Here is an 18013-nt window from a genome sequence, read left to right as displayed (position 1 = left end):
TGACTCATATTTGTTTTTGACATGATTTGGTTTCTCCTTTATTTGGCTATTCCTTTAGGCTAGCGCCTCCTGTTGCTGATTTGCATCGTTGTTTTTCATCTCTTCCTCATGGAATATTTTGCTGAGAATGTTCTGTAATGCTGGCTTTCTTTTTGTAAATTCCTTTAGCTTTTGTTTATCATGGAAGGATCTTATTTCATCGTCAAATTTGAAGGTAAGTTTTGCTGGGTATAAGATTCTTGGTTGGCATCCATTTTCTTTCAGGGCTTGGTATATGTTGTTCCAGGCCCTTCTAGCTTTTAGGGTCTGGATTGAAAAATCTGCTGATATTCTTATTGGTTTCCCTCTGAATGTAATTTGATTCTTTTCTCTCGCGGCCTTTAAAATTCTGTCTTTATTTTGTATGTTAGGTATTTTCATAATAATGTGCCTTGGTGTGGGTCTGTTGTAATTTTGTATGTTTGGAGTTCTATAAGCCTCTTGTACTTGGTTTTCCATTTCGTTCTTCAGATTTGGGAAATTTTCTGTTATTATTTCATTGAATAGATTGTTCATTCCTTTGGTTTGTTTCTCTAAGCCTTCCTCAATCCCAATAATTCTCAAATTTGGCCTTTTCATGATATCCCATAGTTCTTGGAGATTCTGTTCATGATTTCTTACCATCTTCTCTGTTTGTTCAACTTTGTTTTCAAGGTTAAATATTTTGTCTTCAATGTCTGAGGTTCTGTCTTCCAGGTGTTCTATCCTATTGGTTATGCTTTCTATGGAGTTTTTAACTTGGTTTATTGTTTCCTTCATTTCAAGGATTTCAGTTTGGTTTTTTTTCAGTATCTCTAACTCTTTATTGAAATGATCTCTTGCTTCCCGTATTTGGTCTTTTAACTGTTGATTGGTGCGATCATTTAATGCCTGCATTTGCTCTTTCATCTCCTCCTTCAATGCCTGCATTTGCTCTTTCATCTCCTCATTAGCTTCCCTGATCGTTTTAATTACGTACATTCTGAACTCCCTTTCTGACATTTCTTCTGCTCTGCTGTCATTGGGTTTTATTGATGTAGTATCTAGGTTTGTTTGGGACATTTTCTTCCCTTGTTTTCTCATAATGGTCAGTTGTCAGTGGGACCCTGAGATATTGCAGTTTTCCACTATTGGCTTATAGTGTCCCAGTAGATTTCCAGTGTATCACCTCCCAGCCTTCAGTAGCCTGATGTCTTGGAGGAATCTGATAAAGCAGCTCATTCGAAGAATACTGCCCCTAGCCCCCTACTGGTTCCACGTTTTGGAACTGGCTCTGTGCGGAAATGCTCTCACTGTGGGCCTGCACCGTGCAGCTGGCCGTGTGGGAAGAGCCCACTGCCGGAGTGTGGAAGACTACCTTGGGAAGACTCAAGCTGCCCTGCCCGGCTCTGCTAAGCCACCTCTATCTGGGCCTGCCACCCGGGCTGAGCTTTACCCAGTGGGCAGACTCACCCGTGGCTCCACTTCAGTCCGAGTCTCTCAATGCCTCCCCTTCTTAACTCCTGGGTTCTGGAGCGACCGGGGGTGCAGTCTCCCTCTAGGCCGCCATCTTGGATCGCCCCGTGAAGAGAGCCCGCAGCCGGAGTGGGCAGAGCCGCCTGAAGAGGTCTCCGGCTGCCCTGTCCTTATCCCTGAGTCTGATTGCAGAACGAGGCTCTCCGCTGGTTCTTTGCAGGAGTACACTGCACTGCAGGGGCTCCGGGACTCGGAGCGTGCTCTGTTCAGACAGGCTCTCACTAGCGGGCCAGTTCCGTTCCGAGAACCTGGAGAAGCTGGCTGTGTGGGCGGGGCCCACCGCCGGAGTGCGCAGGACTGCCTGTGGATGACTCTAGCTGCCCTGCCCGGCTCCGATAAGCCACCTCTATCTGGGCCTGCCACCCGGGCCGAGCTTTACCCAGTGGGCAGACTCACCCGTGGCTCCACTTCAGTCCGAGTCTCTCAATGCCTCCCCTTCTTAACTCCTGGGTTCTGGAGCGACCGGGGGTGCAGTCTCCCTCTAGGCCGCCATCTTGGATCGCCCCGTGAAGAGAGCCCGCAGCCGGAGTGGGCAGTGCCGCCTGAAGAGGTCTCCTGCTGCCCTGCCCTTATCCCTGAGGCTGACTGCAGATCGAGGCTCTCCGCTGGTTCTTTGCAGGAGTACACTGCACTGCAGGGGCTCCGGGACTCGGAGCGTGCTCTGTTCAGACAGGCTCTCACTAGCGGGCCAGTTCCGTTCCGAGAACCTGGAGAAGCTGGCTGTGTGGGCCAGGAACACTTTTTGAAAGAAGTGAATTTCAGAGGATGAGCAGGAGTTAGATTAAAAGAGAAGGAAGATTATATTAGGAAGAAGGGAACTGATGATTAGAACAATAAGCTTGACTTAGAGCTGTCAAGAGACTGACATGGATAGAGGCAGAATCATGCAGGAAGGAGTGAAAACTCCATTGAATGACTAAGAACCAAGAGAAGTTACAGTTTGGATTAGGACATGAAAAAGGAAAGATTTCAGAGGTTTGGTGTTCACATGGAGTTAAAGACTTTGGACAATTGGAGAATAAGATAGAAATGGTAAAATTCAGAAAAAGAATTCAGACTCTCAAGGCATTTTGCATTTTATCCAGATGTTTGGCATTTTGTATATGCTTTTGTCCATGGTGTGTCATACTTCACGTGTTCTTGGCTGCACCCTAATCGTTTGTGATCTATTATAAAAGAAAGAACAATTAAAAAAGAAAAATCTGTCCTACACATTTCTGACTTTTCCCAACTGCCTTGAATTTGAAGTACTATAAATGAGGGCTTCACTGTTTACTTCTTTTGACCCATTTGTCTGTGTCATTGATTATTCATATATGTTGTTTTGTTTTGTCGTATTTGTGGTATTAGGGATTGAACACAGTAGCATTCTACCTTTGAGCTATTCCCCAACCATTCTAATTTCAGTTTTGAGACAAGGTTTTCCAGGCTGACTTGAACTTGCAGTCTAATGCTTCAGCCTTCTGAGTAGCTGGGATTATGGATGTGTGCCACCATGCTCAGCTAACACAACCTCCTTATTCCTTAAATTTGATGGGCAGTTTTTGTTCTTATCCTACATCATACAACTTTCACCAGTTCTTAAAACGTTCTTTTCATATCACTACCATGATAGTGCACATTAATAATTTTTCTTGTATCTCAGGCAACTCCTCAACTTTTTATGACTTTTGAGTGTCTAATAGGAATTACATACTATTTTTCATATATAGCACTAAAAGAAAAAAATTATTACCTTTTGGTGCTTGTATTTTCTTATATAGGTTTTTCTTCCTTCACTTGTCTTAAAAATGTTGGTGTTCTTTCGAGTTCTGCTTTGACTTTTAATTATTGGTCTATGTACTTTTTTTGGTGGGGTGGGTGCTGGAAATTGAACCCAGGACTTCATGCATATGAAGCTCTTAATTTATCACTGAACTATATCCCCATCCCAAGTCTATACTTACACCTCACAAAATATAAGCTTCAGTGACCATTTCTTGCATCTAAATCCCCAGGATTATTTCTAGCCTTTGTATCTGTTACATTATGTTCTAGTTATCTTCTTGGATGACCCTTTTAAATGGCCCTCAAACTAAATTCGTTTTTCTCAAAACCAGTTCCTCCCCACAACCACATGTCTGAATGGCATCACTGACATCCAGGAGTCCAGGACATTATTCTTAACTTCTGTCTCTTAACTCCCTTGTCCTATTAATGTCTTGTATTCCAACTAATTCATTTCTCTGTCAACTGTGTAGTTCCATCTGTACCACCACTATAATTAATGCAGCCGTTTGTTGCAAAGACTATTGTGTACCTTGAACAAGTCTTGTTTGCTTCCATCCTTGCTACTTCCCTTTAGGAAAATGGGCTGCCTTTAGCACCTGTCAGAGGGCTAGATAATGTACATAATAGATAACTCAAATATTTGATTGGATAAGTAGCAAGCCTCATGCTGTATTCTGTTTGTCTTAATTTCCTCTCTAGACTGTAAGCTCCTTAAGTGCAAAGAAAGTGTCTTATTTATTATTACATCTTTACTTCCTAGTATACTGTTCCTGTTTATAATAGTCTGTGGTCCGTAACTAGTTGGGGACAAAATGAGGAATAACTTATAAATGTATAAATGCGGATACTCTTAACTATTCTGCTTTTTCTCCTCTTTATGATCCTGGTGGTATGAATGAAGGAATCCAGGCTAACAATATGGATTAGTTATGTTTTTGTACTTTATAATTACACAAAATCTTGTAAGTAAGTATTTTATACATTGTTGGTTCTTAAAACATTATTTGTTAGATTTATCAGTGGTATGCTGATACTGTCTTGTACTGGTTCCTGAAAACTGAAATTTGCAAGCCAAAGACCTTTCTGTAGAAATTAATAGACATTAAGATCTGGGCTTTTTATATGGAGAACTGGTTTACCAGTATAACACTGGATTCTTCTATATTGTTGGATGTTATAGATTTATTATTCTCATTGCTGTATAGTTTTCTGCGTGTGAATATACCATAGTTTATCCATTCTCCTCCACATTGGCAGTTAGGTAGTTTTCAATTTTGACTTCAATAAGTTCTGCCGTGAATGAAGTATCTTGGTTGTCATTTTGGTGGGTCATAGATTATGAATATATTTATTCAGCTTTAGTAGATACTGTGAAACTATTTGACACAGTTTTTACATTTCTGCCTTTTCCCAACACTAGCTGTTTTTGTGTCTCCTGTATTTCAGCCATTATGATGAGCAGTGATACTGATTGCAGTGTGATTTTAATTTGCATCTCCCTCTAAAGAAGTCTTGAGGACCTTTTCTCACTTTATCGAAACTTTATCAAGTTTTTCCTTTGATAAGTGCTTTTTGTGGCCTTTGTAAGATATTTATCTATTCCAAGGACGTAAAGATGTTTTCTTACGCAAGATTTTTTTTTTTTATCTTTCATATTTTAATTTTCAAGCCATCCGTAATTGTTTTTGAATATAGTATGAGGTAGGATCCAGGTACATTCCCCCCATACAGATATGTAATTGACACTGTACTATGTTTTGAAGGGATGATTTTTTTGTTTACTACAGTCTTGCCTTTATCATAAATCTTGTGACTATGTGTGGGTCCATTTCTGGTGTCCAATAGTGTTGGTCAGTTTACTTATTCATTGCACTTAACCAGACTGTTTGAATTACTATAGCTTTATCACAGGTTTTTATATCTGGTGATAGTGGTTCTCAAGTTTCTTCACTTTCTATAATATCACCTTGGCCCTTAGCATTTGCACATGATGTCTTTTAAAATATGGTTGTTTCTGTGGTTCATAGAAGCGTTTTCTTTTATTTATCATATCAAGTGATCTTTATATTCCCCTAATAATTTTTAGAGTCTTTCTGGATTTTTTCGTAGTTCTGTTGTTTCTGAATTCACTTGATTCTCTTAAATAGTGTAGAGTTCTTTAGGTACATAAAAATGCTAATGTTGGCAGCTAAAATTTAAATGCATTCTGAACTGTTTTTTTCCCTTCTTCAACAAAGTTTCTCAAAAATACTTAACTCCTTATTCTTTAGGAATCCTTTCAAGTCATCCCAAATATGGTTCCATCCCTAAACTTATATGTAAGTATGATCAACACTATTTTTTGTGTTTTTTTTACCTAAATAAAATCATTAATTTTTATCAAATGTTTCGACTTACTCATATTATTTGTGAGATTTTATGCTGTGACAACTCAGTGTGTTTAAGCTTTTCACGAATGAGCAACTTTGATATTTTGTTAACATAAAAAAATCATAAATTACTTGAAATGCTTTTTATAAAGTATTACAACTATTCATTCAAAATTACTTTGTAAATATACAGTATTTAAAAAATAAATTATTCATCTGCCCATGGGGAAAGTTGTACAGATACTCTGATCACATATTTAGAATTAAACTTATTTTAAAAATCTTAATTTGCATTTTGCAATACGACTAATAAGCTATATTGCTTTTTAAAAAAAGTATCTGAGGCTTTTCATAAATCTTTTCAGATTACCCTCTCTTTTATATTGGAAATAGTTACATGATGTAGTGTTTGCCATATTTAGGTTATACTTTGGAATGCATTATTTTAAGGGATTTGTTGCATGTAATTTTATTTTTAAAGCCATCTTGTGAAATTGGCCAGGCAAATAATATGATATCCATTTTATAGGAAAATAAATGAACTCTGCTGTTTGATTCCTTATCCATTCCTCTTTCCAACATATCTTTACCACATTTCCTACTTATATTTAATAATTATAGTATGTTAGAGTTGATTTATAACAACTTTATTTTGGCTTAATTTCTTTAGGGAAAGTGAATTACATCTGTAGAATCTGTGAACTTTTGAGTATAATTTAATGCAGTCCTTTTACCATTATTTCAGGAGGTTTTAGACTTTATAAACCAAAGACATACATTTAGAACCATACTTTTTAAAAAATGCTTTTTTAGAAAAGATTTTTTTTTTTTTTTTTTTTGCCAAAAAAGATTTATTCAGTCACATATTTTGTTTGATGTTACAATTAAGTTGCTTGCATCATGGGATACTTTGCTGGAAAGCTCTCTTATGTGAAAACTTGCCAAGAGAAGTTCAAGAATCTGGAAAATTCCCCTCTTGGAGAAGCTTTACGGTCAGGACAAGCACGACGATCTTTACCACCAGGGTAGGCCAGATTCTTATTTTCACTTAAGGTTTTAATTGTTAAGGAAAAAAATAACTAGACAGTATTATAATTCTGTGCATGAAGCTTTACCTAACTGAAGGACCGTTGTAAACTTGCCATTTGCTATAGACTAAAGGTAATTTGCTTTAAAAGAGATGGAGCCATTATTTTAGAGTTTAATTATATTGGGTGTACATGTCCCAGAATAAAGGACTTTATTTTGGTTCAGTTTGTCACTTACCTTCGCTTTATTGTACTGTGAATTTTTCTTTTGAATTTCCAAATTTTATCAATCTCATCTCTTAACATTTCCTCTTTTCTTTTTAATGCATCTGTTGTTTAAAACAGTGGTAAAGTGACTAATTTTTTCTGAGATATATAATATGATGTTTGTTTTGATAGTGTGGCATCATACTAAGAATCATAGTTAATTCTTGATTAAGTAATTTCAAAAGTGAACTGAATAGATTTCTGATGTTAATCAGTACAAGTATTTTAGATAGTGTATGTTGGATTTCATAACATTTGGAATCCTTTGAGTTTTTTTTACCAAATTCTGTAAATTGGGCCAAAATGAAAAATAAAAAATAAAATAAATAAAACTTGTAGGCACAAAGTTGTTTACAATTTTAAATAGAGAAAAACTGGAGTTGACTTAGTTCCCAGTGAAGGAGAATGGTTTAAGTTATATCTTTAATGGGCTTTGTGAAGGTACTTAAAACTATGAAGTCTGCGAAGCTTTGTGATGAAATATTTTTGATAAATTGAAATGGTAAAGTGTTAAATTGTGTGTATTTAAAATAGTCTTTTTATTTATTTATTTATTTTTTGGTATTACTGGAAATTGAACCCAGGGCTCCATGCATGCTAAGCAAGCACTCTTCCTGAGCTATATCGCCAGCCCTTTTTATTTTGAGACAGGGTCTCATTAAGTTGCCCTGGTTGGCCTTGAACTTTGAATCTTCCTGCTTTGCTCCCCCCACCCCAATAGTGGGATTTAGAGGTGTGTATAACCACACCTGGCTATAAAATTCTCTCCTTAAAGAGACATATGTACTTGTAAAAACATCAGAAGTAGGAAGTAATAATGGTTGTGGTATATAATTGTTTTTCCTTTTCATTCCAAACTTGCTGTATTTTGTTCATATTACTTGTAATTAAAATACAAGTAAGCAATTTTACAAAACTCAAATATTAAAAATTTCAAACTTTTAAATCTAGTAAAGTGATATTTTTAACCTGCTACTGGTTTTCTTCAGACTATGGTTTAGTTTTTGTATTGTGAAATATGGATAAATTAATTTGTCTGGATATGTTGATAAATAAGTAATAAAGTAATTAAGTAGATTGATAGGTGAATTTTCATATCATACATGGCAGGCATTGTAAATCTCTTGATAGAGTGTGTTACCTGTGTTACTATATCTGCTTTAGCAAATTAGTGTTTCTATATGGATTCCTAATTGTGGAAGTAACTTCCCAGTTAATGTGAGAAGTGGACATGTTAATTGAAATTAGAACTGAGGTACTTTTTATTTCTAAGAATTTTAAAACATTAAAATAATCTATAAATCTTGATATTTAGGAAATCAGATATATGTTTTCTGTTTTCCTTGTGATAATTTTAAGTGTAGTGGATTAAGACTCTTTAATGCTTTTTTGTGTGTATGTGTGACAGAAACAAACATTTCCTTTTTGCATGTGTGTGGTGCTGGGTATTGAACCGAGGGCCTTGTGCATGCCAAACATTTCCTTTTGTTACTTATAAATACCTTTGCTTAGCCAGGCATGTGATACACTCTTGGAATCCCAGCAACATGGGAGGCTGAGGCAGGAGGATCACAAATTTGAGGCCAGCCTTAGTGACTAAGTGAGGACTTGAACAACTTAGTGAGAACTTGTCTCAAAATTTAAAAAAGGCGGGGTCTGGGGATATAGCTCAGTTGGTGAAGTGCTTATTTTGCATGCATAAGGTCCTGGGTTCAGTTCCCAGTACCACCAAAAAAAAAAAAAAAAAAAAAAAAAAAATTAAGAAAAGGCAATGGCTAGGGATGTAGCTCAGTGGTAAAGCACCTGAGTTCATTCTCCAGTACCATAAGTCAGTTAGAATTATGATTATTTTAGAAATTTGAAGTTGTTTTCAAACCATTATACTTCAGGTATAGGTAAATAACTTATTTTTCTTATATAATGTGATATTCTTTTACAGGCATTATTCTCAAAAGTCAAAATATGACTCAAATGTGAGTGGTCAGTCCTCTTTTGTGACATCCCCAGCAGCAGACAACATAGAAAAAGAGATGTTGCCTCATTATGAGCCAATTCCATTCAGTGCTTCTATGAATGAATCCACTCCCACTGGTATTACTGATCATATTGCCCAAGGTAGAAACTTCTCTTGAAATGAATTTCAGCATTTTATGGTCCAACGTATGTATAAACTTTATTTGATGACCTTTTCTGCTGGATATCACCTGTACATTCCACCATCAGCCATCAACCTAAACTCATCCATCTGTCTAATTCAGCATGTTTGTTCCTTTTGTTCATTTGTTTTTTCATTCATTCAACATTCCTGGAGGACCAGTAGGTATCAGGCCTTCTTGCTAGGTATGGAAGACATAAAGATAAAACTTGGTTCTTGTTCTTAAGAAACTCTCAAGTCTATTAGAAGATAGAAATATAAGGATAAATTACTAATGGGCTCCAATAATATTCATACAAGTTTAGTACCATAGTGAAAGAGTGATAAATTGTGCCAGGAAGTAGAGGCTTCATGAAGGCTAAGTTTGTATTTGATGGGATAATCTTAAAGACTTTCAGCTTTCTTTAAGAAAAATAATACCTGCATTATAGAGCTGTTGTCAAGTGAGAAGACTCATGAGAACATGCATTGTGAAGTTTTTGTAAATACTAGTTTTGAGGATCACACGTGTAAGTAAAAGTGGATTAAGGCCTGGATTTAAATTATTATTGATGTTTGCAAGCTATGTGACGTTATTAGTCATAAGAAGTAACTAATTTATAATACCTTGAGATTCTTGATCTCTTGAACAGTCAATATAAGGCCTCTCAACTATTGAAATTACATGAAATAATCAGAGGCAGTGCCTTGAAGGTAATAATATATTTAGTTCCTTCCTTCTTTCAATCATGTCTGCAGTGTAAGGTGGGGGTAAATTAGGAGGTATAGGTCTGTAATTCCTTGCCTAAAATCTAAAAAGTTTTGAAAACCAAGCCCCCCTATCCCCCAAATAAAATCTGTCCTAAGGGTCAGGGATATAACTCAGTGTTAGAGCAATTGCATAGCGCTTGTGAAAACCTGGGCTTGATCCCCAATACCACAAAAAATGAAATCTGACTTGAACTCATTTGGTGGCAAACCCTGACCTAACTGACATAAGAAATATAAATAGAACCTTTACTTATTTACCTAAAATGAATTTTTCTATATTTTATTGTAGAACCATTAATGGTTTTGCTTATTATTCATTTCTGTCCCATACTTCTGAAGGGGTGGATTTTAAGTGATATAGAATATGTACTATGGTATTTTCAAAAAGATCTGGGAAACTGAATTGCAAAACATGTCTAACTCCAAGGGTTTGGATAAGGGATTGTAGACCTCTGTTCAGTACATTTTAAAGGCAACTTTGAAGTGAATTTAGTTAAGTCAACTGGGGAGCAAATAAAGCTAAAGAAGCAATTGGGGAATTTTTGGTTTGTTTAAAATAGGAGAGATTTGAATCTATATGTAGGTTAAAGGGAGGAAAGGGATGTAGAAGAAAGAAGGTGATTGTATATTAGGGAAGGTTTGAGAAGATGCAGAATGTGATTTAGGAAAGTGAATATAAAGTATCTACTAAACATGTGTCATTGTGTAATTAAAATTAAATTTAAAATTCAATTTCTCAGTAGTTTTGACAGAGTTCAGTTGATCAGTGGTCTCATGTTAGTATATCCCATATTGGAAAGTGCCATTGTAGAACATTCTCACTGAAGGAAGTTTTATTATTTTGTTAGTACTACCTTAGAATCAGACAGGGGAAGAAGACTGATTATTAATATCTTGTAGAAATGAAAGAACAGGAGAGATTGGAAGTTTGAATGATCAAAGAGATTCAAGTTTGTATGAGTTAACGAATCTCTTAATTTTCATCTTTTCCTCTGTCCCTCTCCTGAATGGTTTCAAGCAAAGACATCATCAAATTAGAATGGGAAAGGAGATGAGCAGATTTAGAGAATGGTTAAAGTGACCCACCATCTTACCTCCAAAGGCAGCTATCTTTGTCCCTCACTGTGAATCATTTTTTCCAATCTCAAATTCATTTTCCTGTCATGCACCAGCTCTTCTCTTGTAATGATTTGCATCCTTCCTACCGTTTGCATTAGAAAATTCCATATTACATAATTTGTTTTCCACATAAAAGAAAACATATAAAAATCCTTTTGATATCAACCCACAGATGATAGCAAGACCCATGTTTTAATATTATTTTATGCCTTTATGGCAACCATCCATCTATCCATTGCTTTGCTTTCTGTCTCCTTTTTCTAGATCATACTTGCCACTTTTTCAAAAACTGCTCTCCACATGGACCCTTGTTTGCTTCCTTTGCTTTATTCCAAATGCTATCCTCCCTTACCAGGCTAGGGTACCCTCTCCTTTTGTTTAAGTCCTATTTATTCCCTTAGTTCTGCTTCCTTTTACCAGGAGTTCCTGGTAAAAAGAGCTATTAATCCCTATCATAGCTATTAGACAATTATCATAGGTAATTTATTACAGTTATATTTAAAGCAGTGCTGTTTTACATTTTATTATTCCTTCCAGCTCTTCATAACCTTCCCAAATTAGTAAATCATGTTCTCTGTACAATGTAGGGTTATTTTTATTTGGCTTTATAAGTGGGGAAAGTTTTCCCTAATCTGATTATGTTTGATTTGTCACAGAATTTTAGAACAATAAAATATTGTTCATTTGGATAAGAAAAAATATTAGACCTGGAAGGAACTCTAAAAAGCATCTAGTTAAATTGCCGTATTTCACAATTGGGAAAACCAAGATACAGAGAAGCTTAGTGATTTGCCCAAGGACATTGACTGATTGTCAGCAGAGTGGGGATTAGAACCCAGGGTTCCTGAAATACATAGCTCCTTCAGAACTTAAAAAATAATTTTGGCAAAAGGAAATTAGTTCAATGATTATCACTAGTACAATGCAAAGTGTTTTAAATACCCAGTGAAAGAGTATAATGTTTTTCTTTACATTCTTTTCATCCAGAAAATTCTCAGTTTTCTACCATGGTATATTAGAACTAATTAGGAAAAGCTTAAATACTCTGCTCTTGATCACTACAGTATACATTTATCAAAAAATTAGTGTTGAAAACAATATTTAATATATAGTTATATTACTTGGAAAATTCTGATTATTTGCTTGGACCTTATTGAGTTCTAAATAAGTACTGTCTATAAATATTGAATTTAAAAATCTGTTTAACTAATATTTTGTTAAAATGATATGCCCAATCTGTATGTCTCATTGAAAAATACCCTTCTGGTGTAGTTTGTAAGACTTTGTAAGTAGTTTTTCACTGAAAGTTAATGGTAGCATTAGTAAATTTCTTTGAAAATGTTTATATGGCCTTGCTATGTATATATTTTATAAATTGTTTAGTGTTTGGTCTTGTCAATCAGTATTAAAGGGGAATACTTCATTATTTTACATCAATATTTGACTCTTTAATAATATATACTGTTCACACTTTGACTTCATTTGGGAGAGATAAAGAATGAATGCAGATTTCCAGGCTGAATAGTTGGCACTTCTCCCACCTCAGTAGAACAGAGGGAAAACGGTGCCCACTCTTAAACTCTTATTTCTTATACTTTTTAGTAGTTATTTTCAAGTACTTTTGTTTAAGTACATAAAGATGGTAAATTAATTTTTTTAAATTGGAGTTGTTTGTACATAGACTAGTTATTAGAGTATTATGGAAATGTTAAAAAAACTACACTGTGTCAAGTATTGTTCAGTTGTCACTACTAGAATATTTAAAAATTCTATATACAATATGAATGACTTTTCAGTTTAAAATACTGACATTTTAACCAGTTTGTACTATTACTCATTCTTTTTCCAGTCTTGATTTAGATTTTAAAACTTTTGATGTTGATTTTAAATTTTAGAAATGAAAGCTTAAATGCAGAAGGGGATAGATTTTAGTTTTGTGACTACTTTGGGGAAAGTACAGTACCTTTGGAATGGTGGTAATAATTTGATTGTTTATTTTATTTTATTCTATTTCGATTGTAGATAAGAAGCATTTGTAAAAAATTAGTTGCTTTGGGTTTATCCAAATTCTTTTATCACTGTTTATTAACTGTTTGTTGTTTTAGGACCTGAACCCAACATTGAAGAAAGTCCCAAAAGAAAAAATGTTACATATGAGGAATTAAGGAATAAAAACAGAGAGTCATATGAAGTAACTTTAGCACAAAAGACTGACCCCTCAGTCAGGCCTATGCAGGAAAGAGTGCCAAAAAAAGAAGGTATGATAGTTTAGTCTGAATCACGTACCTTTTTAGGATTGGAAAATGAAGTATTAGTTTAAAACATTAATTATATTCATATGCAATTTAATTCTTCTAGCAGTTAACTGAAATAAATTTTTTTGGGGGTACCGGGGATCCCCATTTTTATTTTGTATTTTATTTAGAGACAGGTTCTCACTGAGTTGCTTAGTGCCTCACTGTTGCTGAGGCTGGCTTTGAACTCAGGATCCTCCTGCTTTAGCCTCCTGAGTGGCTGGGATTATAGGCATGCACCACTTTACATGGCCTCTAAAGTAAATTTTTGTATAGTTATTTCACAGTTATCAGTTCTTCCATTTTTAAGGTTTTTCAAACTGCTATTTTGTGTTAGGAAATAATGAAGTCCAAACAGTAAGATTTGAGACAAACTAGTTTTATGATAACCATGTAGAAATTATACAACCATTTAATTTGCCCTCTTAAGATGTCATCTTGGAAATGGTTATCTTTTTCCTAATGGTGCATTTCTTGCATAACCAGATTTGGTCTCCTGAGGTTGATGATTGAACTGTAATGCTACTTTTGGCAGAACCACAGAATCATGACTGAGTAATGAGATTACTTTTCTTGTATGTTTTATCTTTATAATAGTCAATTTTTAAATCAAAGTTTCTGTCATTTTGAAACAACCCATATAGTACCCAAAGTAAATTTTCTGACACAGTTGTTTACCTCTAAAGGAAAAGGGAATTATGAATAGGTTTTATAGGCATTTCTGAATAGAATTTTTTGATTTCTCTTTAGGAATTTCAGAGAATGAGTTATTGTTTCAAGATTTTCTATTTACTACTTTAAAAATGAAGGGAGTCGCTGGGGATGTAGCTGAATGGTAGAGCATTTGCCTGACATGCACAAGACCCTGCCTGGGTTTAATCCCCAGCACTGATGCCTTCTGGAGAGCCATATGCCATAAAGCATTCAAAATTATGTAAAAATCCTTAGTGCGGGGTTACTAGGGCTCTAAACCAGGGCCACATGCATTAGGCAAGCACTCTGCCCCTGGGTTATATCCCTAGTCTCAAGATAATTTTCTCATTTCTCATTGTTAATGGTTACTTCATTTAGAATTGCTTTTGTAACAATCATGTTGAATAATAATCAAATGATAATTTTGATGTAAAAATATTAGTTTTGTAATAGGTTTGTAATCTATAATGCTTATGATGTTTGTCATTAAGGAATGTTTAGCAAAAACTATGCATCTAGTGACCTTTTCTCTGTACTATGTGAAGACGTATTGGTACTTTGTTCTGCTAATTAATTTGAGGATTTAGACTGTAAGCTCCTTGAGGGTAGGAAGTAGTATTTTTCTCATTTTTGTAATCTTTTATTTGCATAGCATAGTACCTTGCACTCATGTATCAGTAATGGAATATTTTGGTTGGGCATTATGTACTAATAGAGGTTAAGAAAAGAAAAAAGTTGGATCTTTAGCAATTGCTGACTTTTAACATTTGTGGTTTTAACTGAACAGTCTTAAAGTTATTTCACATGACACAGTAATGTAAAACTATGAACTTTTTTCTTTATAAGTGAAAATCTTTTGTGCTTTATGTAATTCAAAGACCTATTACGAAACCTATTAGTTTTTATGATTTTTCTATATTAATCTTGAATCTAGATAGAAAATTTAACATTAGTACCATGTAAATTCACAGGGTCTTGGAAGTATCACAAAAAGTTTTTGGCTTCAGTTTATGTGGATTATATTTATTGGTATTTAAATAATTAGAAATTAAGACAGATTTTAAGAATGCGGGCACATATTCTATAAGCTGTCAGAGAAACATTACCACACATCATGTAGCTTTTAGAAAACTCCACCATGTACTCATGAGGATTGAGAGCAAGAAAAAAGGCAAAATGTGAGGAAAGGGGGATATAATATCTTAGTATAATAATGAAAATGTTTTGACGTGTATTTTCTTGAAGGGTTCACATTATGATAATTGCTTTACATTGTTATGATTATTTGGACTCTGAACAATTCACAGATGGAGCCTGTGTAGAAAAGAAGCTTAAAAATAGAAAACACAGGAGCATGTTTCACCTTTTAACTTTATGTAAACTTAAGGAATATTGGAAAAAATTTCCTTCTTGTAGTGTGGTAGCTCATGTGAGAGAAGAGTAACCATAACTTGAAGACTTGACCATTTGTTTATATTTTTTTGAAAAATAAAATTCAAGTTTATTATTTTTATTTCTTGTAACTTTTGTTTGTATATGCTATATAATATATATCACCTTTATTAAGGTGTGGTAAAGTTGTAAAGGCACCCAGGCTTTTAACTTAACTGTCCCTACTTCAGATTTTTATTCTACCTGTTAAGGTGTGTACCTTGGGCAAGTTACTAATCTGTTTTCTCGGCCTTAAAGTGGCAATTGTGTTTACTTTGTAAGATTGTTATAAGGATCAAGTATTTATATAAAGTTCTTGATACAATGCATTTGTAGCTATGAACAACCACCCCTAGTTCACAGAAGTCTAGCTAGCCCCTTTTATAAAGACTCTCATATGCTTTTATTCAAATGAGGGGAAAACAATTTTCATAACAGTAACAACAACGACAAACAAGAGAGTGTCCTTTATTTATTACTGTTTGGAATCATCAATTATTTGTGCTTTTTTCCTAGTCAAAGTAAACAAATATGGAGATACTTGGGATGAGTGAAAAATTACATCATTGGACCTTCTGAAGGAGTTTCAATATCCAGCTTCATCTAGGTGGTCATGAATACCTGCATGCTTTTGAGCTCAGCAGCAGTCTTCATAAACATATTTAAAACTAAATCCTGGGTTTTTGTGGTTGACTTATTATGATATTTTGTAAAACACGGATTTTGGTGTTAATATTGTGTAAATGTAATCACGATCGGGAATGCTATGAATGATGGTTATTATACCATGCTTGTGTACAGTTTGTGAAATTGCTTATAAGTTACAGAGCAAAGATACTCCAAACTGTCAAGAGACTGATGCTCAAGAATCATCGTATATAAAGATTAGTGATAATATGCATGTTGGATTGGGGTGGGTGGGGGGAGCAAGCATTTTATGTGTTCAGCTTTACATCATCAAATTATTAAAAAGCCTTTCTCTAGTATTTGCTCTATTAATGTTTATGGTAAATAAAATATAAAGAAACATGCAACACCTCTCCATTTTATGGTTTTATTTGCAGTTCATTTCTCTTTTAAGTACAATTATAAGTGTTTTTTTTTTTTTGTAGGGATACAAAATAATGTATGAATATTTAATAAGATGAATTTCATCCATGTAGATAAATCAGTATGTAGTAAATAGATAAATGCCTTTAAAAAAGCAAGACCTGTAGCTTTCCATCACTAACAGAATACCTGAAATAATCAGAGAGAGAGAGCTTATTTTGGCTCATAGTTTGGGAAGCTCCAGTTCATAGTTTGTTGAACTTGTGGTTTGGGTCTGTGGTGAGGCAGTGCATCCTGGCAGAGCAAAACGACTTACATTGAAAGTAAGGGAGCAAAGAGAAAAGAAGAGGCCATTATCTCACAAGGCCCTTCAAGCCCACACCCCCAGTGAACTTAGAACTTCCCACAAGGCCTCACTTCCCAAAGGTTTTGCACCACTTTGGTGATCAAGCACTTAACACAAGGCCCTTACGGAACATTAAAGATCCATAGTTCTGTAATCATGTTCTCAAAGTTTGTAAATACCATAGGAATAAACATTAAGTATGATTTTATAATCGAATCAATGTTTGTTTCTGGTTCAAGTGAATTGAAATTGTCATGCCAGAAACATTTTCTAACTACCATGCTACAGATCATCCCAGGGTTTGATATCTTAAGACAGTTAAGGTTTTGGGGGTTGAGGGACGTCAGGAATTAAGAATATAGCAGAGTATTGTCTCTGGGTCTCAAGTTTGCAGTCTTATGCTAGATGGAGCAGAAACAACTACCAGAGCAGCTGGTCCCTTATTCAGTATTTAGTTTTGGGATTTTTCCATGGCTGGATTAGCTTGGGCTTACTCAGCATGGTGTACTTGGCATCGTGGTCATTGATGCTAGGTCAAGAGCATCTAGGAAATTTGTCCAAAACAGTATTGTCTTTTGTGCAGTCTACTCCAAAGTCATGTAGTAGCATCATTTCATTACAACCCTGCCTGTCAAAGGATGGGCATACAGATTCCCCACTTGATCACATTTTAAAATGAACATATGGGTTAGATTTTGCAATAAATCTTTGCAATGTATTATTTGGCCTTAGTAATTCACATCTCTCATGGGCAAAATAAACTCATGCTTTTCCCCAAGACCTCCAATTTGTATCACATTATACCAGCCTGAAGTTGAGCAGCTCATCTAATCAGGTTCAGGTGTGGATGTAGTTGTTTGGGTAAAGCTCCTTCCAATTCTCAGTCTGAAGACTTTTTGACTTAAGTGATAGGTTATCTGCTTTGTTCACCCCAAATACAGTTAACATGATAGGCCATAACATGACTGTTTTAGACATTGCCACTGAATGAGGGTAAAATGGAATTCATGTACCAGTCACTTGTCCATAGCAATCTGAAGTCCAGTTACCATTCTTCTATGCTCCCCAGGGTTATTCTCCTAGGTTCTTGATCCTGCCCTCTCAAACTATTCTCCATAAAGTTTGCTCATGTTTGCAGTAGTGTACTCAGCCTACTCCCTGTTCAGAAATCTGAGGATTCAAAGGCCTCATACCATCTGTCCAAGCTG

The 18013-nt window shown here is 35.1% G+C and overlaps 1 protein-coding gene across 4 annotated transcripts in view; it reads left to right on the top strand.

Annotated features, from left to right (window-relative positions):
• Nucleotides 1–16442, top strand: part of Ociad1 (OCIA domain containing 1) — a 29359-nt gene extending 12917 nt beyond the window's left edge. For 2 of the 4 annotated variants that reach the window (XM_047566204.1, XM_047566205.1), the window contains exons 5-9: nucleotides 5574–5621; nucleotides 6562–6697; nucleotides 8907–9082; nucleotides 13097–13249; nucleotides 15926–16440. In XM_047566204.1, the coding sequence (XP_047422160.1) occupies nucleotides 5574–5621; nucleotides 6562–6697; nucleotides 8907–9082; nucleotides 13097–13249; nucleotides 15926–15963 (551 nt within the window). In that variant the 3' untranslated portion in view covers nucleotides 15964–16440. Of the gene's footprint in view, nucleotides 1–5573; nucleotides 5622–6561; nucleotides 6698–8906; nucleotides 9128–13096; nucleotides 13250–15925 lie in introns of all 4 variants that reach the window. The other 2 variants (XM_047566206.1, XM_047566207.1) reach the window with 2 other exon arrangements.
• The last annotated feature ends 1571 nt before the right edge of the window (nucleotides 16443–18013 follow it).

The sequence above is a fragment of the Sciurus carolinensis genome, chromosome 10 (assembly GCF_902686445.1).
Source record: "Sciurus carolinensis chromosome 10, mSciCar1.2, whole genome shotgun sequence".
Lineage (NCBI taxonomy): Eukaryota > Metazoa > Chordata > Mammalia > Rodentia > Sciuridae > Sciurus > Sciurus carolinensis.
The sequence above is the reverse complement of the archived record's forward strand: the minus strand, read 5'-3'. Positions and strand labels throughout refer to the sequence as shown.